Source organism: Theropithecus gelada, chromosome 12 (assembly GCF_003255815.1).
Source record: "Theropithecus gelada isolate Dixy chromosome 12, Tgel_1.0, whole genome shotgun sequence".
NCBI classification, from domain to species: Eukaryota; Metazoa; Chordata; class Mammalia; order Primates; family Cercopithecidae; genus Theropithecus; species Theropithecus gelada.
The window spans coordinates 2628495-2655878 of record NC_037680.1 but is presented as its reverse complement, the minus strand read 5'-3'; the positions used below and the strand labels follow the sequence as shown (position 1 = coordinate 2655878).

General features: G+C 42.3%; 1 protein-coding gene across 2 annotated transcripts in view; it reads left to right on the top strand.

Moving 5' to 3' along the window:
* The window catches only part of UGGT1 (UDP-glucose glycoprotein glucosyltransferase 1), a 108436-nt gene that overhangs the window by 48742 nt on the left and 32310 nt on the right, over positions 1-27384 (top strand). For both annotated transcript variants that reach the window (XM_025404765.1, XM_025404767.1), the window contains exons 16-24: positions 1372-1507; positions 5733-5864; positions 11452-11616; positions 18839-18959; positions 21528-21626; positions 22435-22458; positions 23289-23383; positions 25702-25908; positions 26663-26794. In XM_025404765.1, coding sequence (XP_025260550.1) covers positions 1372-1507; positions 5733-5864; positions 11452-11616; positions 18839-18959; positions 21528-21626; positions 22435-22458; positions 23289-23383; positions 25702-25908; positions 26663-26794 — 1111 coding nt within the window. The remainder of the gene's footprint in view (positions 1-1371; positions 1508-5732; positions 5865-11451; positions 11617-18838; positions 18960-21527; positions 21627-22434; positions 22459-23288; positions 23384-25701; positions 25909-26662; positions 26795-27384) is intronic.

Below are 27384 nucleotides of genomic sequence, written 5' to 3'. Positions count from 1 at the left end.
CCAGAGGTTTGAGGCTGCAGTGAGCTGATCGTACCACTGCACTCTGGCCTTGGCAACAGAGCAAGAACCTGTTGAAAAACAAACAAGAAGAGTTGCATATTTTGTTTACCTGTCCTCTATCAGATGGTGGTTTTGCAAAGATTTTCTGCCACTCTATGGTTTGTCCTTTCATTCTGTTAATAATATCTTTCACAGGGCAGACATTTTTAATTTTAGTGAAGTCCAAATTAACCAGATGTTGTCTTTCATGGATTGTGCTTTTGGATCTAAAACCATTGCCAAGCTCCATACCACCTAAATTTTCTTCTCTGCTGTCGTCTAGGAATTTTAGTTTTTGTGTTTTACATTTAGACCTGTGATCCACTTTGAATTTTTGTGAAAGATATAAAGTCTGTGTCTAGACTAATTTGCATGTACATGTCCAGTTATTCAGCACCATTTATTGCAAAGATGATTCTTTGTCCATTGAACTGCCTTTGCCCCAGTATGGTCAGTGCGATGTCTTTTTTGCCAGCCCATCTATAGGTATATAATGGTATGTCTGTGGTTAATTCCTTTATTTTAAAATGTAAAATCTGGTAAACGTTAACCTTGATTATTGCTTTTTGTCGTGGGACAGTTGTAAACCTTTTTTGGCTTTTCTTTTACCAATAATTCTCATACTGCATGTGCTAAATGTCACAATCCCCCCCCCTTCTGTTTACTTTGAAAGTGTGAAAATTTTTGTTTCTTCTAATTTTTGTTTAAAAGCAGAAAAAATTTTCTTAAAACTATAGCAACACTCTTCATGTCAGTGAAAGCAATCTTTTCATGACGTGGAAATGGCTTGCTTTAACAGTAGAAAGGCCTAAGCCACATTTGAAAGCCTGCTTTTTTATTAATACTTTGTAAGTGGCCGGGTGGTGGCTTATGCCTGTAATCCTAGCACTTTGGGAGGCCAAGGCTGATGGATCACCTGAGGTCAGGAGTTCGACACCAGCCTGGCCAACATGGTGAAACCCCGTCTCTACTAAAAATACAAAAAATTAGCCGGGAGTAGTAGCCTGTAATCCCAGCTACTTGGGAGGCTGAGGCAGGAGAATCGCTTGAACCTGGGAGATGGAGGTTGTAGTGAGCTGAGATTGCACCATTGCACTCCAGCCTGGGCAACAAGAGTGAAACTCCATCTGAAAAAAAAAAAAAACTTTGTAAGTCGTGTATGTATACCTTTGCCAATCATGTTAGAGTGGAGTGGGCTGTGAACTGTGCTTTTCTCTCAAAGGGTTTTCCTCTGTTAGCTATAATGTATGAGAAGGGTGCAAGGATGTCATGCTTTTTAGCCGTTTGCATTATTTGACATGTTTCTTTTTCTTCTTTTCCCTTCCCCTCCAGAATTGGTTTTATCTTTGTGGTTAATGACTCTGAAGATGTTGATGGGATGCAAGATGCTGGAGTGGCTGTTCTTAGAGCGTATAATTATGTTGCCCGAGAGGTGGACGATTATCATGCCTTCCAGACTCTGACACAAGTACGTTTTTGTTCAGAATGGCAAATAATTTTTTCAGATCCAACTTACTCTTAATAGCAACGTGTGGCCATTGTAGGCTGGATAGCTGCGGCATCTAGAGCTCAGGGGCGGATCCTGAATTTCAAAGTCATGTCTGCTGCAGTGTGTGGGGATGGATCTGAGGAAGGGCAAAGCAAAGTGGCAGGGATGCCAGTTGATGAGCTGTTGCAGTGATCTCCATGAGAAGTCATGGGGAAGGTAGCAGCAGGGCTGTGGAGAATGAAATGGGTTCAAAAGAAGTCACTCAGAGTAGTAAGTATTTTATACTTTGTTATTTTATTCACTTTGTCTGTGCCTAAGGTTTGCTTTTGTTTGTTTGTTTTAATATATCTTCCACAACGGCTACCTTAACATTTTATTTATTTATGTACTTTTTGAGACCAGGTCTTGTGATGTTGCTCAGGCCGGTCTCAAACTCCTAGGCTTAAGGGATCCTCCCATGTCAGTCTCAAATACGTGGGATTACGGCTGGCTGTGCACCACCATGCCCAGAGAATAAGTATTTTAACTCTGCTTTTTAAAGTTTTTATTTATTTATTCATTCATCTATTTTTTATTGTTATAAGTACATGTGTTTGATTGAGGGGGCCGCAGAAGACAGAGAGATGGTACTGTATGCCGCTGGTATAGGCTTGGAGGCCGAATGCCACACAGAGACAGACACAGAAACAGTCCAGCACTCAGCAGGGAAGGCTGGGCATTATTCTGAGGCGTGTAACACTTGGTTGGCAGGTGACAGTCAGCAGGGGATCTGGCCTAGGACTGAAGGGGCCCAGGCACCCTGGAGACTCCCAGATCTCAGGTCCCGGGTAGCATCCGCTGTGGCGCCTGGGCTCAGCTCACATTATTCAGGGACTTGCAGACAAATGGGGGCGGTAGGAAGGCAGCACTGTACACGTCTGAGCAGCTGCACCTGCTCCACCTGCTGCCGTGTCACTTGTTCCTTGGGCTTCTGGAAGTTGGTGCTCAGGTTTTTGCTGCAGAGCATGAAGCCAGTCTGGCTGCTGGGATAGGTGGGGACAGTGCAGTAGGCGTGTGCCACCATGGGGAAGAGTGACTGGCAGAACCACCGTGTCTCCTTGATGAGGTCCAGGTGCAGCCACTGGTCCTTGCCCTGGCAGCAGAGAATGCTGTCCTCATTGAGGGCCATCTTCATGAGTGGTAATAGGATTCCTTGAAGAGGCTTTCATGGATCCCAGGAGTCAGTGATCATATTGAAGGCATCCTGGTTCTGTTTCATGAAATCAAAATTGTCACCCATATGCAGGGTCAGCTTAGCGCTAGAGGAGCCAATGGCCAAACCCGGCAGGAATTTCTTAAGAGACCTGAATGCCATCCTCTTCAGCCTGTCATTGGACCACAGACTCCACAGAGGGGTGCTTCACCACCTTGTGCAGGATGCTGTCTCTGTCCCCGATGATCAGCACCTTTTGTGGGATGGGGTGGTTGCAGAGTGGCAGGTTGATTCTCATCTAGTAGAGAACTTACCCCTGTCCATGCAGGGGATGATGCCATCCAACACCAGCACACTGCTGTGGGTCTTACTGTGGGGAACAAGGATGTCCTGGACGCGTGAGTGCTGGCAGTGGAGCAGCTGCTCCATCTGTAGGAACAAGGCTTCCTTGGGCCTCAGGCTGCAGGTCTCATGGAACCAGCCCTCCTAAATGGCAGCGTGACCACTGAAGCCGGGCTCCATGTCTTTTGGGTCCTGTGGCCTGAGACTGCAGGCTGTGCAGAGCCACAGCACAACAGGACCAGCTACACCCACCACCCGCTGTTTATTTTATTCTATTAAAAGGGTTGTTGTAGAGACAGGATCTCACTGTTGGCCAGGCTGGAGTACGGCAGCGCAGTCAGGGCTCACTCCCGGCCGTAGGTGATCCTGCCGCCTCAGCTTCCTGGAATAGCTGAGACTACGGGCACGCATCACCATACCCAGCTAATTTTGTTGTTGTCGTTTTTAATTTTTGCTGGGGATGATGTCTCACTGTGTTTGCCAGGCTGGCCTCGAATTCCTGAGCTTAAGCAATCTTACTGCCTTGGCCTCCCAAAGTGATGGGATTTTCGGTGTGAGCCACTAGTGCTTGGCTGCTGTTTTTTTATTTCAGAAGTGAAGTAATACTGCTCACTGTAAAAACAGTTCAGGCCGGGCGCAGTGGCTCACACCTGTAATCCCAGCACTTTGGGAGGCCGAGGGAGACAGATCACCTGAGGTCAGGGGTTTGAGACCAGCCTGGCCAACATGGTGACACCCCGTCTCTACTAAAAATACAAAAATTGGCCATGCCTGGTGGCTCATGCCTGTAATTCCAGCACTTTGGGAGGCTGAGGTGGGTGGATCACTTGAGGTCAAGAGTTCAAGACCAGCCTGGCCAACATGGGGAAACCTCATCTTTACTAAAAATACAAAAATTGGGCCGGGCGCGATGGCTCACGCCTGTAATCCCGGCACTTTGGGAGGCCAAGGCGGGCGCATCACGAGATCAGGAGATAAGAGATCAGATCATCCTGGCTTTAACACGGTGAAACCCAATCTCTACTAAAAATAAAAAAAATTAAATGGGTGTGGTGGCGGGTGCCTGTAGTCCCAGCTACTGGGGAGACTGAGGCAGGAGAATGGCATGAACCCAGGAGGCAGGGACTACAGTGAGCCGAGATAGCGCCACTGCACTCCAGCCTGGGCAACGGAGTGAGACTCCATCTCAAACAACAAAACAAAACAAAACAAAAATTAGCCAGATATGGTGGTAGGCACCTGTAATCCCAGCTACTTGGGAGGCTGAGGCTGGAGAGTCTCTTGAACCCGGGAGGCGGAGGTTGCAGTGAGCCAAGATCATGCCATTGCACTCCAGCCCGGGTGATGAGTGAAACTCCGTCTCAAAAAAAAAAAAAAAAAAAATTCAAATAAATAATATTCGTGTCGATTTCGATTTCTCCGTCTCTCCCCTCTCCCTTTCCTCATCCCTCCTAAACATCATGTACATAGTTTTTATTTTAATGACTACTTATAAGTGTTCAGATTTCTCTCTCTCTCTCTTTTTTTTTTTTTTTCTTTTGAGACAGCCTCTCTCCATCATCTAGGCTGGAGTGCAGTTGTGTGATCTTGGCCCACAGCAACCTCTGCCTCCTGGGTTTAAGGGATTCGCCTGCTGCAGCCTCCTGAGTAGCTGGAATTACAGGCGTGCACTACCACGGCAGGCTAATTTTTGTATTTTTAGTAGGGTTTCAACATGTTGGCCAAGCTGTTCTCGAGCTCCTGACCTCAAGTGATTGACCCTCCTCACCCTCCCAAAGTGCTGGGATTACAGGTGTGAGCCACCATGCCTGCCTGGCCTATTTAGATTTTTCTTAACGTATTTTTTCGTTTGAGACTTAACATGACTGAGCTGATTCCAGCCGGGCACGGTGGCTCACGCCTATAATCCCAGCACTTTGGGAGGCTGAAGAGGGCGGATCACAAGGTCAGAAGTTCAAGACTAGCCTGGTCAGTATGGTGAAACCCCGTCTCTACTAAAAAATACAAAAATTAGTCGGGCATGGTGGCATGTGCCTGTAGTCCCAGCTACTCAGGAGGCTGAGGCAGGAGAATCCCTTGAACCTGGGAGGCGGAGGTTGTAGTGAGCTGAGATTGCGCCGCTGCACTCCAACCTGGGTGACGGAGTGAGACTCCATCTCAAAAAAAAAAAAAGAATATTTAATTTCCAACCTAGAAAGCCATCTTAATAAGGAAAAGGAAGAATTGCTAACATGTCCCAATTTGACCTTTCAAGAAAAGTAATCGGCCAGGCGCAGTGACTCACGCCTGTAATCCCAGCTTGGGAGGTTGAGGTGGGCAGATCACCTGAGGTCAGGAGTTCAAGACCAGCCTGGCCAACATGGTGAAACCTGTCTCTACTAAAAATACAAAAAATTAGCTGGGCGTGGTGGCGGGCATCTGTAATCCCAGCTACTCTGGAGGCTGAGACGGGAGAATCACACAAATCCAGAAGGCGAAGGTGGAGTGAGCTGAGACTGTGCCACTGCACTCCAACCCGGGTGACAGAGCAAAATTTCGTCTCAAAAAAAAAAAAAAAAAAAAAAAAAGAAAAGTTATCATATTTTCCTCTAAATTCAGAAAAATGTGGAATAAACACTTTGAAATTTGAACTTAAAAGTGTAGTTAACCAACTATTTTTTCTTCCTTCAGATCTATAACAAGGTGAGGACTGGAGAAAAAGTGGAAGTTGAACATGTGGTCAGTGTCCTGGAGAAGAAATACCCGTATGTAAAAGTGAATAGCATTTTGGGGATTGATTCTGCTTATGATCAGAATCGGAAGGTAAAAAATTTCTTTGTGTTTCTTATTTGATTGCAACCCTGTATTGTCGTTAACCCCCTGTTTGGGGGCTTTGGTAAATAATGGTGTTGGTGGTTAAAGTGTTTCAGTACTTGGCGTTTAAAAGTTTAGAAAACAGATCACTTTTTCAGTGTTTGAAAAAGTTATTTCAGTCTTGTGAAGATATGATTGATTTTTAACTTGCTTATTAACTATTACATTGAAAAACAATTTTTTTTTTCATAATGAATGGTAGTACCTCCATGAGGTTTGCTGTGGATAACATCTACTGGCTGTATAGAGCCAGGATATGATGTACAGCTTAATATATATCATACTGGCTTTATTTCGTTATTTAGGCTAAGGATGGAAGTATATTAAGAAATGTAACAGAATGGCAAAGTATTGTAGTAATAAGGATATAATAAGACAGTTTAAAATTTTTTAACTTAAAGATAATTTTTTTTCTTTTGAGGCTTTAGACACAGTCAAGGGTCTTTACCTATTGAAAGCACAAATTGTTGAAAATGTATTAACGAAAGGAATTAATATATATTTCTGAAACATTCTGATTTTATTTTATTTTTTTTTATTTTTTTGTTTTTTTCTGAGACGGAGTCTCGCTCTGTCGCCCAGGCTGGAGTGCAGTGGCCAGATCTCAGCTCACTGCAAGCTCCGCCTCCCGGGTTTACGCCATTCTCCTGCCTCAGCCTCCCGAGTAGCTGGGACTACAGGCGCCCGCCACCTCGCCCGGCTAGTTTTTTGTATTTTTTAGTAGAGACGGGGTTTCACCGTGTTCGCCAGGATGGTCTCGATCTCCTGACCTCGTGATCCGCCCGTCTCGGCCTCCCAAAGTGCTGGGATTACAGGCTTGAGCCACCGCGCCCGGCCAACATTCTGATTTTAAACATATCAAAATGCATTTATTTACTAGTGTTTCAATGTTTTTTCTCCTTTTTTAAGGGAGGATTTTTTTTTCCCCCAAATGAAAAACAGCCTGTGATTCCTGTTTTAAGATCTGAGCTAACATCCGTTTATAAATGATATTCAGCATGAATTGTTTATGAGTCCTGTTTCATCTGATACAGAATCCTTGTAGAGTTTTATAATCTCCCTCCCAAGTCTTTATGCTAGTTGTTTGACAGACACCCAGTTCAACATCATTTGGTTTTAGCCTCTCATCTTTATGAGTTTTCTAGTCATTCAATTCGTTTTGGTGGGAAGAGTAACCTTCTTTTTGTACTCATATTTTATTGGTTTACATACTATTAAATCATTTCACTAACAGGAATAGTCGGTTTGGGAACAGACACAGCTAATCCTTGGTAAGCAGATAGCTCAGCTGGGAGGAGCAAAAGGATGTGGGCGTCCTATTCCCTGTATCTAAAATGCTGCCTTTTACTTGTTGAGAGGCATTTTAGTGTGGTTTATGTGTCATACCAAAGAAAGAATATTGGACACCTCTCACATTTTATAGATGATCTTTAAGGTCAGATGTTTTTAAAGGTCAGTGTGACAAAAATAGTAGCAAGTTAAACTTTCGAGTTACTAAGTTAGACTAGTTTATACTTTAGGATTGTCTTCAAACAACTATTGAAAAACACGTAGAACCCTGGCACTGCTGCGTATGTGTGCTTGTTAATGGCGCTTTTGCCACCTCATTGGAAAGTTTTAAGTGGAGGAGATAAACAGTTAAAAATTATGTGTGATCATAAGGCTTAAGATAATTACAAACAAAATCACAGATCAAAAAAACAAAATATAGGCCAGGTGTGGTGGCTTATGCCTGTAATCCGATCACTTTGAGAGGCTAAGGTGGGAGTTTGAGACCAGCCTGGCCAACATGGTGAAACCCCATCTCTACTAAAAAATAAAAAATAAATAAAATAAAAATAAAAACGTATGTGGGCGTTCTAGAGAGTAGCTCACCAGTGTAAGTGTTCAGCATACTTTAATAGCTGGTATTTGTTAATCAGATAAATTCGTTAATTGGGATTGGTTGAGAGATCTGCTCCTGTAAGTCGATTCAGGTTTTAGAGGGAGAGAACAAAATCATCTTTAGCAAGATCAAAACACAAGAATTTAACAACTAGAGAAATTTCTGAATTGCTTTAGAATAAGTGAGAGTTTCAGTTTTAAAACGGTAGTATTGAGTCATCGTGCCAGTCCTAAGACTAGAAAGTTTAACAAGATGTGGTATGAACTTGGGCAGTTCACACAGCCTCGCTGGGGGAGACAACTCATGACAGCAGTGTGGCTTTGGTGATGGTGAGGTTCTGAGTGTTTACACTTTGTATGTGGAGGCTCAGTGGCCGCTGAGCTAGATGGCAGCTAAGCTGGATGGGCAGCTCTGCTAGTTTGGGACAAGGTGATTATGGAAGGCTTCCTACGTATAGCGACAGCTGCCTGCTCTGTGAATTCAAGTTCATAGAGGAACACATATTTATTGTGTGTGTAAGCTGATGTTGAATACAAGGCGAATTAAAATACTAGCTCTGTACCAGCTCTTTTACAAAGGTAAACTCATGCCAGGAGCTGGACGGTCTTTGAGCATGCCATTCTGCCTCTCTTCTTTCTCTTTTCTGTTTTTGATTCTGTGCTTTAGTATTGTATCTGCTCACTTTAAGGTATATCCAGTCAAGCTTGGAATTGAAGCTGGAAGTGACATCTACTCAGTATAGCCTGAGAAGGGTTACTATTATTATTATTTATTATTTATTTTTTATTTTTTGAAATGGAGTCTCGCTTTTGTCTTCCAGGCTGGAGTGCAGTGGCGTCATCTTGGCTCACTGCAGCCTCTGCATCCCGGGTTCAAGCCATTCTCCTGCCTCAGCCTCCTGAGTAGCTGGGATTACAGGCGCTCACCATCGTACCTGGCTAATTTTTGTACTTTTAGTAGAGATGGGGTTTCACCATGTTGGGCAGGCTGGTCTTGAACTCTTGACCTCAGGTGATCCACCTGCCTCGACCTCCCAAAGTGCTGGGATTACAGGCATGAGCCACCATGCCCGACCGATTATCATTATTTTATTGCAGCCTTCTGTCCAGTCACTTATCTTTTCTGGGTTTTTAAGTAAAATAATATTGCTGTGGGTCCCTAGTAACTATTTTTCTCCCAGATAGACACAAACAGCAATAATAGTAGTCTGTAGAAAAAGAATTTAAGTGAAGTAAAAGAAAAAGGCCACTTTGAGAATATGAAAGTTTTGAGGGACTTTGTGGAATTTTTTTTATATTTTATATTTAGAAACTGTTTAAGTCTCATTTTCTCTTACCCTGCCGAAGAAAAAGTACCAGTAGCTTTTTATTGTGGATGATTACGATATCAAAAGTATTTACTCGAAAAATATTGAATAGAGTGGACAAACTGGAGAAAGGGGTATTTTTATATCTTTACCTGTGTTGAAATCTTGATTGTGCTGAAAAATTGAATGAGAGTATCACACACCATGCTCCTTGGTTTCCTAGACGTGGCCATCTGTACTGATTAGAGGCTCTTCTGTATGCAAACAGGTCATATTATTTATATTTCATCCATTTAATTGTCTAGCTGTTTGAATAGAAGTACTCCCAAGGCAGGGATGTGGAGAGTATCGCAGAAGTCCTAACAATCTAATGATTCATGAGATTTTTTTTTTTTTAAACTACAGGAGCTTTACCCCTATACAAAAAATCCAATGGAATGGATTCTTTTGAAATGGTTAATTTTAGGAAAAATGACTGCTTCTAATAAATGTCATTGCACTTGTAAATCTGTTCCTTTTGTTACAGTGAAGCTATGATATCTTCTGTGTCTGAAAGAAGTAATTATTTTAAAAAGTAGGCAATGCAATTAAAGTTGAAATTTTAAACAGGCGAGAATATAGTCTGATAGGTGTATATTTATATCTTTCAAAGCCGGTAAGATAATGACATTAGGAAAAGTTCTAGCCTGCACATGCAAACACTTTACCTTTAGAATATTATCTTTGAGTCCTTACTAATCTCAGTTGCATGTGAGTGGCTCAGTATACAACTACCAAAAATTAATGTTTGTTAATTATTTATCATTATTGAATATTTTTAGTTAGCTGTTGATAGAAAATTTGTCCATATGAATTTTCAGTTTGGCTGTTTGATAATTGTGCTGCATTCTGTTATTTGGTCTTGTAAACTATTTCTGAGTGGTGAAAAAGGAAGCTACATAGCAAACACCTCCCTCTCACTCCTGACTTCCACTCAGTTACCGTTTGCAGAGAAAACCAATGTTATTTATCTTATTGTCACTTGGAATTATAATGCAAGTTTTCTGGTCTTGTTTTAATTGGTTGACGGGGATGATTTTCAAAACTAAAGTTAGATTAAAATTGAGTTTTAATGGATATCTATGAAATAGTTGAGATGTCAAAGAACAGAATTAACATGGTAAGAGTTTTAGGGGTGTATATTTAAAACATTTAAACTATGATGTAGAGAAATGGCTGAAACCAACCTAGAAGGCTTTTTTGGCTGTGCCATGTTTTAGGCTGTCCGTTTCTGTGCCGTTATTTGTTACCGTACTAGTCTGATGAGAAAGTAAGCAGTCTGTTACCGATGGCTCGGATTAGTTACCCGATGGGAGTACTTTTCTATTGGTGCTATCTAAAATGGTTATAAATAATTACAATCTGCTGTTTTCAGAAAACGGCAATTACAGGGTGTGCGATAGGCATTTGTAAAGTGGCCCACTTTACAGCTTGGGTGGTAATAGTTTTTACTCCGGAAAGCTCGTCTGAGGGATGAGCGCCTGTGTTGACAGTCAGGAAGAATGTCCGTCTTGGATACATTTGCCGTTTTGTTGCTCCAATATTTTCTGGCCAGTGAACCTCTTTTGTCCTGGAGAAGGGAAAAGATTGGGTGTATTGTGTCTTAGAGCAGTTGTTGAGCACTGTTTCCCCACAAACCTTGTTTTGTTTTCTGCAGGTGCAATTTCTTTGTTAGTGATATGGACCCTTATTTAGAATTGGGTGCAAATATTTCCCTCAGGCTTTTTGCATAGAGCGCTTATAATTTATGGTAGTCAAAACCTGTGTACTTCATTTGGGCAGCCCATGGTCACATGTAGATTTTTAAATGGAAATTAACTAAAATTAAAGATTTAGTTACTTGGTCATAGTTGGCAGGTTTCAGGTGCTCAGTAGTTACATGTAGTTAGTAGTGGCCACTGCATTGGACAGCACAGACAAGCACAGATAGAATATTTCCATCACTGCAGAAAGTTCTGTTGTGTAGTGCTGACCGTAGTATATGTAGTTCAGTTTTGATAGCCTGTGCTACACACAGACACACAGACACACACACACACACACACACAGACACACTCTTCATAATCTGCAAGCTTTTGTGGTTTTGTAAAAACTCCGACTCAGTAATTCAATCTCAGATTTACATAGTAGGATATTAACTGTGATGTCATTTTTCATTGTTTTAAAAAGAAGTATCTTGAGTTATTTTTTCTTTACAATATTTCTGTTGATTGTTGTTAGAACAGTCATGTAAGAAAAATATGCTCTGTTCCATTTGTCTCACAAAAGGCAAAAATCTGCTGTTTTTCTTGTTCCTTCTGTTTCAGGAAGCAAGAGGCTACTATGAGCAGACTGGGGTTGGACCCCTGCCCGTTGTGCTGTTCAATGGAATGCCCTTTGAAAGGGAACAGCTAGACCCTGATGAGTTAGAAACCATCACAATGCATAAAATCCTGGAGACCACCACCTTCTTCCAAAGAGCGGTGTACTTGGTGAGTCACGTTTCAAGGTGGGATTTTTAGAGAGAACAGTTGGCTTACATTTTTTATTGCCTCTATAGTAGGCAGTAAAATTCTTAGTATCACTATTTGGGAGGCTGAGGTGAGAGGATGGTTTGAGGGTGGGAAGTCTGAGATCAACCTGGGCAATATGGCAAGACCCCATTTCTAAAAAATAAATGAAAAAATTAGCTGGGCTTGGTGGTGTGCACCTGTAGTCGTAGCTACTCAGGAAACTGAAGTGGGAGGGTCCCTTGAGCCCAGGAGTTTGAGGTTGCAGTGGGCTGTGATTGCCCCTCTGTACCCCAGCCTGGGTGACAAAGTGAGACCCTGTCCCGTTAAAAAAAAAACAAACAAAAAAGCTATTTTCTATATGTCACTAGTAATTGGTTGGCAAACTCTTGGCAAGTCCTGCTATGATGAAAATATTCATAAATCTTCTGTATATGGTAGTTGAAATAATTAGTATTACTGATTTCAGGATTAAATGTTTATTTTAAAAATTGCAAGCAGTTCTAAGAAACGTTTATTCTATTTGTAGGAAATTTTGACTTTGGAGAGACTCAATATTATTTTTCATTTATATATAAATATTAATATATATAGTTCTTGAGCTATAATTCAGACAGCATAAAAGTCAGCCTTTTAAAGGGCACAATTCAGTAGTTTTTATTCTCTCTACACAGTTATGTAACTACCACCTCTAATTTCAGAACGTTATCTTCACCCCCAGAAGAAACCCCATATCCAGTAGCAAGGACTCCTCTCCATTTTGCCCGTTTTGTCCTACTCCCCGCCGCCCTGCCACTAGCAAACACAGACCTACTTTCTGCTTCATGAATTTGCTTGTTCTGGACATTTTATCCAAATCAAATTTTCAGAGAACAGGATGTTATTGGACAGATAGCCTGTTGCTCAGAACCCCAACTCTCTAATCATGGTTGGTCTTTCTGGTGTTACCAGCCCCCAGGCTGAGTCATGGCATTAGCACAGTCTCTCGGGGCCCCACTGTGCATCACCCTGGAGTAGAAACCATCATGTGTGATCTGAGGGGCTCACCATGAATCACTGGGTTTACAGTTTACATCCCAGGAACCAGGGCCAGCCAGATTATTTACCACACACTGTCCTTTTCTCTTCCCTCCTCTCATTCTGGAAATATGCATATGTTGGTACTCTCTCATGTCCCATAGATCTCTTTCTTTATGTCCCTCAGACTGGATAATCTCAGTTTATCTTCAAATTCACTTATTCTTTCTTCTGTCAACTAAAATCTGCTATTGAGCCTCTCTAGTGAATGCTTCATTTCAGTTAGTATAAATCCAAATTTCTAGTTGGTTCTTTTTGATAATTTCCTTAGGTTTATAGATATTATTTTGTGCGATGTAGGTCTTTTTTTTTTTTTTTTTTTTTTTTTTTTGAGACTGAGTCTGGCTCTGTCGCCCAGGCTGGAGTGCAGTGGCCGGATCTCAGCTCACTGCAAGCTCCGCCTCCCGGGTTTACACCATTCTCCTGCCTCAGCCTCCCGAGTAGCTGGGACCACAGGCGCCCGCCACTTCGCCCGGCTAGTTTCTTGTATTTTTTAGTAGAGACGGGGTTTCACCGTGTTCGCCAGGATGGTCTCGATCTCCTGACCTCGTGATCCACCCGTCTCGGCCTCCCAAAGTGCTGGGATTACAGGCTTGAGCCACCGCGCCCAGCCGCGATGTAGGTCTTAAACTTTACTTTGGTAGACTTCGTTTCTTTTAGTTCTTGAGTATATTTGAAATCATTTATTTAAATTATTTGTCTAATTAAGTCCAATGTTTGGACTTACTCAGAATAATATATGAACATAATGTAAGAATATACATTATACATTTTACTTATATAATAATAAGAATAGTATGTCTTGGCTCCTACTCTTCCTGAGTATACACCATACTTTTTTCTTTCTGCATGTCTTTTTTTTTTTTTTTTTTTTTTTTGGATACACGGTCTTGCTCTGTCACCCAGGTTGGAGTACAGTGACATGATCTTAGCTCACTGTGGCCTCCAACTCCTGGACTTAAATGATCTTCCCACCTCAGCCTCCCAAGTAGCTGGGACTACAGGTGCATGCAACCATACGTGACTAATTTTTGTATCTTTTTGTGGAGATGAGATCTTGCTGTGTTGCCCAGGCAGGTCTCAGGTCTCGAACTCCAGGGCTCAAGCGACCTTTCTGCCTTGGCTGCCCACAGTGCTAGGATTACAGGCATGAGCCACAATTTCTGCATATTTAATAATTTTGCTTTTGATAACTAGGAATTTGAAATAATGTGACACTTCTTCACCGTACCAGGGTTTGTTTGTGTTGTTCTTTGTTGTTGTTGCGACTGTTATTTGTTTAGTGACTTTCCTGAACCAATTCTTTCTTTTATTTTCTTTCCTTTTTTTGAGACAGAGTTTCGCTCTATTGCCCAGGCTGGAGTGCAGTGGTGCCATCTCGGCTCACTGCAACCTCCGCCTCCTGGGTTCAAGTGATTCTTGTGCCTTAGCCTCCCAAGTAGCTGGGATTACAGGAGCACACCACCACGCCCAACTAATATTTGTATTTTTAGTAGAGATGGGGTTTCACCACATTGGCCAGGCTCTAATTTCAGAACATCGGTCTCGAACTCCTGGCCTCAAGTGGTCCACTCACCTCGGCCTTCCAAAGTGCTGTGATTACAGGCATGTGCCACCGTGCTCGGCCCTGAACCAGTTCCTTAACATCTGTATTCTTTTTCATGTGTGGCTTCTGAAGTTTCAGCTTGTTTAACTTACTGGTCAGCTGATGAATGAACAGAGATTTCCTTTGACGCATGAATTCAAAAATCTCCCAGTTTTCCCAAGGGTCTCTGTGTTGCATTGGGGCACACTTTCCACACTCATTCAGGCAGTTGGCAACTCTGCCTTAGTCTTCTGTTTTTGCTTGCACAGAGCCCCAAGGTTAGAGGCAAGGGTTTAAGGCCTTCTGAGATTTTTCCTGGTCATTCACATACCCCTGGGCATGATGCTTATGGTCGTTCAGATTCCAAGAAGTTTGTCAGAGCTTTTCTTTTTTTTTTTTTTTTTGAGAAGGATTCTCGCTCTGTTGCCCAGACTGGAGTGCAGTGGCGCGATCTCGGCTCACTGCAAGCTCTGCCTCCTGGGTTCACGCCATTCTCCTGCCTCAGCCTCCCGAGTAGCTGGGACTACAGGCGCCCGCCACCACACCCAGCTAATTTTTTGCATTCTTAGTAGAGACGGGGTTTTACCCTGTTAGCCAGGATGGTCTCCATCTCCTGACCTCATGATCCACCTGCCTCGGCCTCCCAAAGTGCTGGGATTACAGGCATGAGCCACTGCGCCCGGCCTGTCAGAGCTTTTCAAAGTCCCTTATGGACATCCCATTCCCCAGCCTTTTTTTTTCTTTGTTTTTTGACTAGCTTCATGTTAGCCCATGTGTTATCTGCCACCTCGGGCAGCTGAGATGTTAAACCATTGACCAGTTGTGTTTGACAGATACCCCCAGGGAAAAGGCTGTTGGCGCTGAGTGAGGTCTGCTTCAGCCCAAATAAAGAGAAACCCTGAGAATTATCTAGTGTCCTAGTTGTTTTATTTTGGAGCCATTGATTTTCAAGGCTTTGTGCAGCTGGGGAGATGTACATAGTGGGGCAAATAAATTGTCACAAAGGTCACTTTCCTTACCAAAACTTTTTTGAGACAGAGTCTCTCTGTCACCCAGGCTGGAGTGTAGAGAGTATGATCATAGCTCACTGCAGCCTTGAACTTCTGGGCTCAAGCAATCCTCCTGCCTCAGCCTCCCAACTAGCTGGGACCATAGGTGTGTGCCACCACACGAGGCTAATTTTTGTATGTTTTGGAGAGTTGGGGTTTTGCCAGGTTGCCCAGGCCGGTCTCCAACTCTTGGGCTCAAGCAATTTGTCTACCTCGGACTCCCAAATTGCTGGGATTATAGGTGTGAGCCACTGTGCCTGGCTAATATTCCATTATAAAAAATAAATAGCTGGGCGTGGTGGTGCGTGCCTGTAATCCCAGCTATTCGGGAGGCTGAGGCAGGAGAATCGCTTGAACCCAGGAGGCCGAGGTTTCAGTGAGCCAAGATTGTGACATTGCACTCCATCCTGGGTGACAAGAGCGAAACTGTCTCAAAAAATATATAAATAAAGTAAAATAAACATTTACTTCATTCCCTAGTATTGGACATTACTTCTACATTTTCACTAGTTACAAACAGTGCTACAGTGAATATTCTAATATGTATATACCTTTGTACATTGTCTTGAAAAATACCAAGTACTAGAAAATTTGAACTAAATACACTACAGAAAGATGTGTTACCAGCCAGTTGTGGTGGCTGACGCCTGTAATACAACACTTTTGAGAGGCCGAGGCTAGAGGATTAGTTGAGGCCAGGCATTGTGGCATGTACCTGTAGTCTGAGCTACTTCGGGAGGCTAAGGCAGGAAGGTTGCTTGAGAAATGAAGCTGTAGTGGGCTATAATCATGCCACTGCACTGAGCCTGTGCGACAGAGCATGACCTTGTTCCTTTAAAAAGAATTAAGAGATACGCTATGCCAATGGCATGAAATTCAAAACATAGAGATGTAAATGAAGAGAAACTTTTAGCTATACGCTCCTGTCCTGTACTACTCATTATTTCTTCCTCAAGACAACTACCATGTGTCTGTGTGTGTGCACGCACGTGTGCATGTGTGTGTGTGCAAGAGCTGGTTAGAAGGTATTACATTTACAATTATTTAATAACTTTTTTAAACAAATGTTTGTTCTTATATGTACAACAGGCTTCAAAACACTTCATTCCAGCTATAGATGGCAAAAGGTGCTATGGCAGAGAATACAGATGTTTAAATAGGAATGAAATCAAGGGTCACCATCTCCTCAAGGCACAAGGCACAGCTTACTTCTTGCCAGATTTTTTTTTCTTCTCTTTTTTTGAGACGGAGCCTCACTTTGTCACCCAGGCTGGAGTGCAGTGGTGTGATCTTGGCTCACTGCAACTTCTGCATCCCAGATTCAGGCGATTCTCCTGCCTCAGCCTCCTGAGTAGCTGGGATTATAGGCGCCCGCCACCACGCCTGGCTAATTTTTGTATTTTTAGTAGAGACAGGGTTTTGCCATGTTGGCTAGGCTGGTCTTGAACTCCTGACCTCGGGTGATCCACCCGCCTCAGCCTCCCAAAGTGCTGGGATTACAGGCATGAGCCACTGCACGCGGCCCAGATTTCTTAATTTCACTTGCGGCCAGGGGCCCCTCCCCCACAGACTTCAATTTTAGCTTCTGGTTTTTTTTTTTTTTTTTTTTGAGAAGGAGTCTCACTCTGCCGCCCAGGCTGGAGTGCAATGGCCGGATCTCGGCTCACTGCAAGCTCCGCCTCCCGGGTTCACGCCATTCTCCTGCCTCAGCCTCCCGAGTAGCTGGGACTACAGGCGCCCGCCACCGCACCCGGCTAGTTTTTTGTATTTTTTAGTAGAGACGGGGTTTCACCGTGTTAGCCAGGATGGTCTTGATCTCCTAACCTCGTGATCCGCCCGTCTCGGCCTCCCAAAGTGCTGGGATTACAGGCTTGAGCCACCGCGCCCGGCCTAGCTTCTGTTTTTGTTTATTCTGCTCCTCTTTTTGTTTCTGCTTGAAAGTCTTACCTTCCTCGTCCATCTCTTTGGCCTGCTTCTTGGGCTGTTTCAGCAGCACCTTCACAGCCAGACATGGCTCCTGCCGTGCCTTCCCCAGGCCCTGCCCCCCTACATTTAAAATTTTTGTAGACTTTGGCAAATTCCCCTCCTTGAACTAGATAGGCTTCTAATTGGAGTCAAGTCGATTTGTAATCTTGACCAAAGTTGTGTACATGGACCAACATGGACAGTGAGCCATCTAATACCTTTGTCTTTTGATTTCTATGGTTGGTTCATATGCTCCTTATTAAATAGCTACAAACAATGTCTAATTAGAATTATTTAGACTTAAATGTGTATATTTGATTCACATCTTTATCTTGAAAATGACTTTAGGTGGGGCACAGTGAGAGAGGATCTCTTGAGCCCAGGAGTTTGAGACTGGCGTGGGCAGTGTGGTGAAACCCCATCTGTACAAAAATGCAAAGGTCAGCTGGGCGTGGTGGCACATGCCTGTAGTCCCAGCTATTTGGGAGGTTAAGGTGGAAGGATCCCTTGAGCCCTGGAAGTTGAGGCTGCAGTGAGCTGTGGTTCTGATTATACTGCTGCACTCCAGCCTGGGTGACAGAGCAAGACCTTGTCTCAAAGGAAAAAAAAGAAAATGGCTTTAAAGTGTGTTTGTATGTTAAATATTTTAAGTGTGATAAATCTGCACATTTGCATAGTTGTTGACACGTGGCTCTGAGATCACCCTCAAGAAGTGTGACTATTTCTGTAATATGAGCTGTGCGAAAGGGAAGAATGAATAACGAATGATCTCTCATCCGCTCATTGTAATTCTGACTCCGGAGATGTAGGGTTACTTGGATGGCTGAGATTGAACAAAGATGGGAGTATTTTTATTACAAAGTATATTAACTGCTTGAGAGAAGACCTTTGGCTTTCTCTTTTTTTTCTTCCTTGAGACGGAGTTTCGCTCTGTAGCCCAGTGCAGTGGCGTGATCCTGGCTCACCGCAACCTCTGCCTCCCAAGTTCAAGTGATTCTCCTGCCTCAGCTTCCCGAGTCGTTGGGATTATAGGCACCCGCCACCACGCCTGGCTACTTTTGTATTTTTAGTAAAGATGGGGTTTCATGGGGTTTCACCATGTTGGCCAGGCTGGTCTTGAACTCATGACCTCAAGTGATCTGCCTGCCTCAGCTTCCCAAAGTGCTGGGATTACAGGCGTGAGCCACCACTCCCGGCCTGGGTTTGCATTTCATAATCACTTTGCATTGGCTTTGTGGGGTTTGAGTAAGTTATTTAACCTTCTGTGCCTTAGCTTCCTCATCTTTGCAATGAATGTCAACAACAATATCTGCCTCACGTTGTTGATAGAGGTAGAGATGCTGTAGGTGACGTGCCCAGGTATGCTTGGCAGTGACAGGGACCAATAACATACTAACTTCTGTCTTAACTATTATTAGCACAGAGGAAGCAGTTTATAAAGTTAATAATTTTTTAGTTCCTAATGAATTATTATTGCTAACATTTGCTTTACACTCCCCCCTCAACCTCCTATTTTTTTTTCTTGCAGGGTGAAGTGCCCCCTGATCAAGACGTGGTAGAGTATATCATGAATCAGCCAAACGTTGTTCCACGAATCAATTCTAGGATTTTGACAGCTGAACGAGACTACCTGGATTTAACAGCGAGTAGTAAGGAGCATTTCAGGAACAACCTTACACTTTTTTTGACTTGTGCTTCAGAGTCTTTACATTTTTCAGATTTTAATCTAAACATTTTTCAGATTTTAATCCAGTTATCTTCTGCAGTGTTCAGAGGATAGCCCAAGATTGTGAAAAAATTTTATGTGTAAACTCTTTGCACCTTTAGTTCATGGTATGAGCTTCTAAATTCACAAGAGTTTCCTCCTAAAGAAGAAAACATCTTCCTGGGCAAAAGTCTGTGAACTTTGAAACATATTTAGTGCCATTTAAATGCCAACTGTACAGACAATAGATGATGAGAATGGGCCTGGATTGTTGGCTCCCCTCGTCAAAAAGAGTTCTCTTCCTTCATCCTCATTCTAGAATCAGTCAACAAATATCTCACTGAATTTCACTGTGAGAACTTAGGAAGGCCTTTAGCAGCTTCCTCAAGATATAATGTATATGCCGTAGAACTCAACCTTTTAGAGTATACAATTCAGTGGTTTTTTAATGAAAAAAACCTCACAAAGTTTGTGCAGTCATCACCACAGTCTAATTTTATATCATTATCATCACCCCCCAAAATTCCCCAAAATTCCATATACCTATTAGTAGTCACTCTCTGTTCCTCCCTTCCCCTATCCCCTGGCAACAACTAATCTCCTTTCTGTCTCTATGGCTTTGCCCATTCTAGACATTTCATATAATTGGAAGCCTTTTGTGCCTGGCTTCTTTAATTTAACGTGTTGTTAAGGCTTATGCATGTTGTTGTGTATGTCAGCATTTCATTCCTTTTTATAGCCCACTTTATGGATAGTCCACGTGTATCTGTTCCTCAGTTGGTGGACACTTGGGTGTTTTGTGCTAGAATACCTTACAAGGGCCAAATATGTTAAGCCCAGGTGCAATTTGTTCCTTGTGCCTTCCTCGAGACTCTGAGGCCTCTTCAGCAAACACCTGGAAATAGATGGAGCTGTCATCACTAGCCCATGAAATCTCACTGGGGAAGGAAAGATGTGTATAATGAAGTCATAACCAGCTATTTATTGTTATAGTTGAGTATAATGAACATATCAATCTATTTATGGTTGTTAACTTAATGCATTATCTCTAAGATACTTGAAACTGAAAGTTTCTTTTAGGTAGAGGAAAAATACATATATATACACACACACATACACACCTCTATACATAAGCACACACACACTGAGGAAAAAGTATAAATGTAGGCTTATATTTGAGAAAGAAACTACCCAGAAAGTGAGCTTTTTCTTCACAGCTGGGTTTTCCTTTCTTTCCTGAAGTTTCAGTAGAGCAAGGTGAGCGTGTTGTGGCTCTTTGTCCTATTTGTTGTTTTCAACATGTTTATTCAAGTTTAAGACAACCTTTAAACTTGAAGGGTTGTCTCTGGAATACACATGAATTAGGAACATAATAGTGGTTTTATTTTAGAATTTCGTTTTCCATTGAGTGTTGCAGCAGTGAGCTATGAAACAGCGCTAGTCCGCAGTGGCAAAGATGCCACCTGTCAGCTGAACCCAGTGCAGACATCAATTAGGAGGCACTGGCATCCTCCTGACCTGGTGGTGGTGGCACTATCACCCAGGTTTCTTTGGCTTTTGGTGTCCTGGAACCTTTTTAGTAGGATACTAATTTTTACTGGCATGGTGTTCTCTCCCTTCCCCCGCATGATATCATGGACCGTGTGTGACTTATTTTCTACTGTTTTCCTGAATAGTATGCTATGGATAGTAGGTGTTCAGTGTGCATTGTCGAGTAACAGTGTAGATGGATGAGCGTGTGCACAGATGAATAGATGGGTGGGTAGGCAGGCAGGGTGTGTGTGGCAGACTGTGATGAGAAGGCTGACATTTGTATAGGGTGCAATAATGTTTAAGACTGGGGAGATTGTTAGAGGGTTTACACTACTAGGCTGGAGACCATTTTGTAGCCTGTAAGAAATTACTGAGTGGTTTAGAGCAAGAGAATGACTTGATGAAACTGGAATTCTAGGAATAATAATCTGAGGGGAAATGAATAATGAGGATTGCCCTTTGACACTAATTGGAGAAGGGACATATCTAAAAAGAGTGGAAATGACCTTTTATTTCTGTTAAGGGTCTAAAAGGTGATATTTTGTTAGACCTGAAAAATAAAAATCAGTTTTCTTATGTATTTTCTCTTTAACCCCTGCTTCCTCCATAGGAGCAGGAAGAGCTTACTTACTGGTTGGACTAGGGAAGGGAGAAATGAGTTAAGGGGATCTCTTTGAGACTGTTCTCCAGTTGACAAGTGACAGGAATGGGAATGGGATGAATTTCAACCATTAAACTGACACGTACTTATATGATAGCTGTGTGAGATATGTATGTTTTCATCAGCCTTGTGTCTTTGATGTGCGACTTCAATAGGGATAGGGGCCATGCTGTGAAGTTGTTCAGTAAACATGGAACTTAATATACTTCACTCACGCATTTCTATAAATCTTATATGATGATCAAGTCGGTTATCAGTTGAATATTAAGAATAGATTGGACTGGAACTAATATATATGTATTTCATTTTTTCTCCCAGATAACTTCTTTGTGGATGATTATGCTAGATTTACTATCTTGGATTCCCCAGGCAAGACTGCTGCTGTAGCCAATAGTATGAACTATCTGACAAAGAAAGGTAATCCATTTGAGGCTTATTATCTTGCATTCAACATTTTTTTGAAAGTATTTGCATATTCATCTTAGTGTGCAAATCAAGAGAAAAAAGGGAGAGACTTCATAATTTTTCTTATTATTTCTTATAGTGCTTTGAGTCTAGAAAATATCTATTTAAAATTTAATTCTTTGTATATTTGTTGAAAATATACGTTTGTTTAAAACTTCAAATGTCTTCATAAATTTCATATTACCTGTTTTGCGTTTTGACTTTAGTCAAAAGGAAAATATTTCATAGTTCAAATGGAAAAACATTTGTGATATAAAAGTGGGTTAATGGATTAAAAATGACAGTACAGGGTTAATATTATTTTGGGGTTTATAAGATAAAGTTGGTTTTAGAAAGCCTTGTATAATCTTTGAAGCTGATTTTAGGTAGAGGTATTTATTTAGGCTAAGATTGTGTAAAATGACGCCCCGTTAGTGGTGGACAGATTCTGTCCCCTTTGGGTCAGTGCTTCAAAAAAGCACTGGCTGTCTTTTAAGGCAGCTATTTTTACCGCCTTTTTAAATCCCCGCTGTGGTTTCTCCCTGAGAGAAGTTCTGGTTTCCCAGCTATATGTAAAGTACAAGTGAGTACTCCATTTGGTTCTTTAAAGAAACTGTTTCTTAGGGTACTGGGACAGCACCATGATGCCGACAGGACTAAGCAGCAGGAAGAACCATAGACCATGTTAGCCATTGTTTAGACTTTTGACTGTTACAGTAGGCATTCATTACAGAAATGATACTTTCTTTTTTTCTACTCTCTTCTCTTTACCTTTGTCCAGGAATGTCTTCCAAGGAAATCTATGGTAACTTAAAACTTCAAAATGTTCTATTTCTTAATTTTCTTCTTTGATTTCTGCGACCATTGTAGTTTAGAATTTATCAACACTTAATTGTACTGTTTCTGGAATCTGTGGGTAACAGGAAGCTATATCAATGTAGATTATTATTATTATTATTTTTTTTTTGAGACGGAGTCTTGCCCCATCACCCAGGCTGGAGTGCAGTACCATGATCTCGGCTCACTGCAAGCTCCACCTTCTGGGTTCAGGTGATTTCAAGTGATTCTCCTGCCTCAGCCTTCCAAGTAGCTGGGATTACAGGCGCGTGCCACCACGCCCAGCTAAATTTTTTGTATTTTTAGTAGGGACGGGGTTTCACCATGTTGGCCAGGCTGGTTTTGAACTCCTGACCTCAAGTGATCCACCCACCTCGGCCTCCTGAAGTGCTAGGATTACAGGCATGAGTCACCGCACCTGGCCAATGTAGATACATTCTGTATAAACATTTGCGAAGAATTATTTTCAGAAAATAACAAATTAATATGATTAAAAATGACAATATGTTACCCACATGTTCAAAGGCTGTTTTTCATTTTACATGCTAACAGATGCCCAGACCACAGTAGAATTAATCAGTGCATGTTCCTAGTCTGTAACTAAATTCTGTGGGAAGATTCCCCTGCTTTCATTATAGTAAAGGTTTACCAGTTTTTCTTCTATCTTTATTAAGCTTGTCATTTTCTTCTTTTTGCATGGTTCTCACAAATTATTTGGTCAATTTCATTTTCAGAACGTTGAAACACAGAATGTGCTTTTCTCCTCCAACTCAATTAACTGTTTTTGTTTTTCTACAGATGATTCTTTTATTAGGCCAGTCACTTTTTGGATTGTTGGGGATTTTGATAGCCCTTCTGGACGGCAGTTACTGTATGATGCCATCAAACATCAGGCAAGTATCTGTGACTTCATTTTATGTTTTCGTTTGCAGCTGTAGCTGTCCTCATGGGCGTCGCTGTGCGGCTTGGGTTGTTCAGTGGGAGTTCGGAGTCCTGCTTTCTTAATGCTCGAGGGAACGGAGCATCGTATCTATAGAGCTCTGCCAGCTCTCAAGAAAAGAGATCTAAGACTGCAGTATCCAGGCTTTGTTGAACGGGGTAGATTCTTACAGAGAAAAAAATAAATAGCGAGATCCTCATCATAGACAAGTTTTATCACATGCCTGTTCATGTTCTTGGAGCAGAGTTGCTCCAACAATTGTGTTGTCTGCTGTATCGGGGAGATGGGGTCCTCACCACGCCAGAGGTCTGGACGTGGGGGTAGTAGCACACAGGAATGGTAGTGTGTGTGTTTAGTAGAAGTAGATCCAGATGCACTGAGGGATACACACATAGACGTTCTGAAAAGATACGCTGCCGTGAATAGCTGGGCTTGAGTGAGTGGCAGTGGCAGGTGGTTGGGAAGCAGCTGATTGTTCTGGAGAGTGTCATTGTTGGAGGATGAGATGGCAAAATTATTCTTCCTGAGCTGTTTCAGTTTGCGTCTTCATCCATGCCTCACAACCCTCCTCATGGTCCCCCTTCCACCCTATACCTGGGGAGGCTTACTGAAATAAGGAACTATCCAGGTGGTTTCAGTTTCACTCATGTGCCGAGTGCCTTTATTGTTCAAGGAGTGAACCAAATGCTGTGGTCAATTCGAAGTTAGATCAGGGCAGTTCTAGCTAAGGGCAGTAGTTATATGTGAAAGGCACTCTAACACAAATGCATAAATCTTCACATGGTGGTAAGGTGGGAGAATGGGGAAGGAGAGTTGCATTTTTTAATAACTATTTTAATTGAAGTAAAATGTAGGTTCACAAGAAGTGCTCAAATCATAGGATACACAGTGTCACAAAGAGAACACACTCTTGTGACCACCACTCAGGTCAAAAAATAGAGAATTCTCAAATTCCTGAAAGCCCTCCCACACTTGTGCCTAGACACTACCCCTCTTCCCGCTTCTCATATTAGCGAATAGGTTTGCCTATCTTTTAGTTTAGTAAAATGGAATCTTATGCAATTTCATTTGTGTTTGTCGTCTTTCCCCAATCTTTTGTGAGATTTATTCATGTTGTTACAGGTAGGTGTATATAATAATCCTTTTTCGTTCTGTAGTATTACATCGTATGGCTGTACCACAAAGTTTTGTTTGTTGAAGTTATTTGAAGGACAGCTGGGTTTTTAGCTTGGTGCTATTCTAAGACTGCTGCGACGAATATCCTTGTATGTCTTTTGGTACACCCAAATATAAATTTCTGTTGCTTATGTTATTGGTACGAGCCCTGTTTTGGGAAGGCCATGTGAATGAAGAAGGGTTTGAGCAGAGCACTGAAAACACTTCTAACACAAGTGTGGTAGAAGAATACAGAATGTGTTGGGTAGAGATGGGACTCTGAGGGTCTGTAATTTATGCTATATTTACGGGGGTGGTAAGAAATGAAGTTGGAAAGGTGGGCTGGGGGCCACTTCATGTAAGGTTTTGAGTGCTTGATGATGGCATTTTAATTTTATTCTGAATGCAGAGAACTGCTTGAGACTTTTTTTTTTTTTTGGGACAGATTCTTGCTCTGTCGCCCAGGCTGGAATGCGGTGGCGTGATCTCGGCTCACTGCAAGCTCCACCTCCCAGGTTCACGCCATTCTCCTGCCTCAGCCTCCCGAGTAGCTGGGACTACAGGCGTCCACCACCACGCCTGGCTAATATTTTTGTATTTTTTTAGTGGAGACAGGGTTTCACCATGTTAGCCAGGATGGTCTCGATCTCCTGACCTCGTGATCTGCCTGCCTCGGCTTTCCAAAGTGCTGGGATTACAGGCATGAGCCACTGTGCCTGGGCGAGACTGTTTTTTCTTTTTTTTGAGATGGAGTCTTGCTTTGTCACCCAGGCTGGAGTGCAGTGGCGCAATCTCGGCTCACTGCAACCTCCACGTCCCGGGTTCAAGCGATTCTCCTGCCACAGCTTCCCGCCACCACGCCCGGCTAATTTTTTGTATTTTTAGTAGAGACGGGGTTTCACTCTATTAACCAGGCTGGTCTTGAATTCCTGACCTCGTAATCTGCCCGCTTCGGCCTCCCAAAGTGCTGGGATTACAGGCGTGAGCCATTGCGCCCGGCCTGAGACTTTTAAGAGAGATATTATTTGCTACTTATTGAACATGACCGATGTTAATGCTGCTTTTTAAGTTCAAAAATATCTACAATATGACTCCCATTTCCCATTTTGTGAACAGAAATCCAGTAACAATGTTAGAATAAGCATGATCAATAATCCTGCCAAAGAGATAAGCTACGAGAACACTCAGATCTCCAGAGCAATCTGGGCAGCTCTCCAAACTCAGACTTCCAACGCTGCTAAGAACTTCATCACCAAAATGGCCAAGGAGGGGGCTGCAGAGGCCCTGGCTGCAGGAGCTGACATTGCAGAGTTCTCTGTTGGGGTAAGGCTCCGAGCCTCTCATGAGGCTGCCCCATTCTGTCTGCCGCGGAAGCAGACAGAACAGACAGAACCCACTACAGCTTCCATGGTCCGTTCATGATCGTGATTTGTCATTTTAGTCCTGAGTCTCAGGGAATTCTTTTTTAATTTGGAAGAATATTTCCAAGAAATAATTCTGTCACGTTCCCTTTATTGCTTTTAACCTTGCCTAGCTTTCGTGCGGTGCATGATTTGAGCTTTTGTGAGTTTTAAGCGTGGGGCCATTTGTTAGGCACAGTTTTTAAAAGAGACAATATGGCTTATTTATAGAGCAACTTGTGAGCCAGTTACGGGTTCAAGGCTTATGTGTTCTTGATGTGTTTCCAGAATAAGCCTGTGTTTATTCATTTATATTTTGTTACTTATCACAGTTTTGTAGTTTTTAAATTTTTTACAGAATGATGAGTATACACTATTTGACGTTTCAGTTAGGAAAAGAGGCTGTCACTGGAAATTAGCAAGATTTAAAAATGCAGAGTGAAGGAATGATGAATAGTCTGCCAGTCGAACAAATCACAGGAAAAGATAAGGAAATAGCAGTTACTCTAAGTAGTAGGGAGATGGCGGGGAGACTGGAAAATTGACACATCTTAATTATGAAAATTAGTTATTACTTCCCAGAGAAAGAAAATTTTATGGTTTATTCACTGTGTTTATTTGTTTATATGATTTGCTTAATAACGACCATTTTTCCTTAATAATGATTACTTTCCTAGGGAATGGATTTCAGTCTTTTTAAAGAGGTCTTTGAGTCTTCCAAAATGGATTTCATTTTGTCTCATGCCGTGTACTGCAGGGATGTTCTGAAGCTGAAGAAGGGACAGAGGGCAGTGATCAGCAATGGAAGGGTGAGAATTTGTCAAGCTTGACTTCACATTAGATCCGTGAACAGTCTTTGCAGCATTCTCCTCTGAAGCTAGTAAACTCTTCAAACAGAGCCACTCTTTTTTCAAAGGTGATTGGGGTTTATGAAGTGCCGTTGATGTTTCTGCCTCCTATTTCCAAGGAGCTGTGCTTTTTGACACAGACGAATATCCCCGTATGATAGAGCCTTCCTGCTGTGGATTTGTGTCCTGCGATTGTGTGAGGCGGTGAGAGTGTGGTGGCTCTCAGAAAGTCAGGCGGTACGGCCTTTGTACATAAAGTAGTCTTTGTTGTTTTTATTCAGGGAGAATTAATGAAAACTACGTTACGATTTTATTTTACTTTGGAGTTTGCTTACTGTAACATACTGTGATGCACACAGGTTTACACTGTGTCCTTGAGGAATTGATAAGTAAATAACTACAAGTATTTGTTTTGGGCTTCACTTTCTATTATTTCACTGATTTTATCTAGACATGTACCTGTCTCAGGTCTTTAGGGTGATCTGGTATATGAGATAGCCTGAGGACACCAGAGGGTTCCTTGCCAGCTTGCTGAGTGCAGGCAGCCTTCC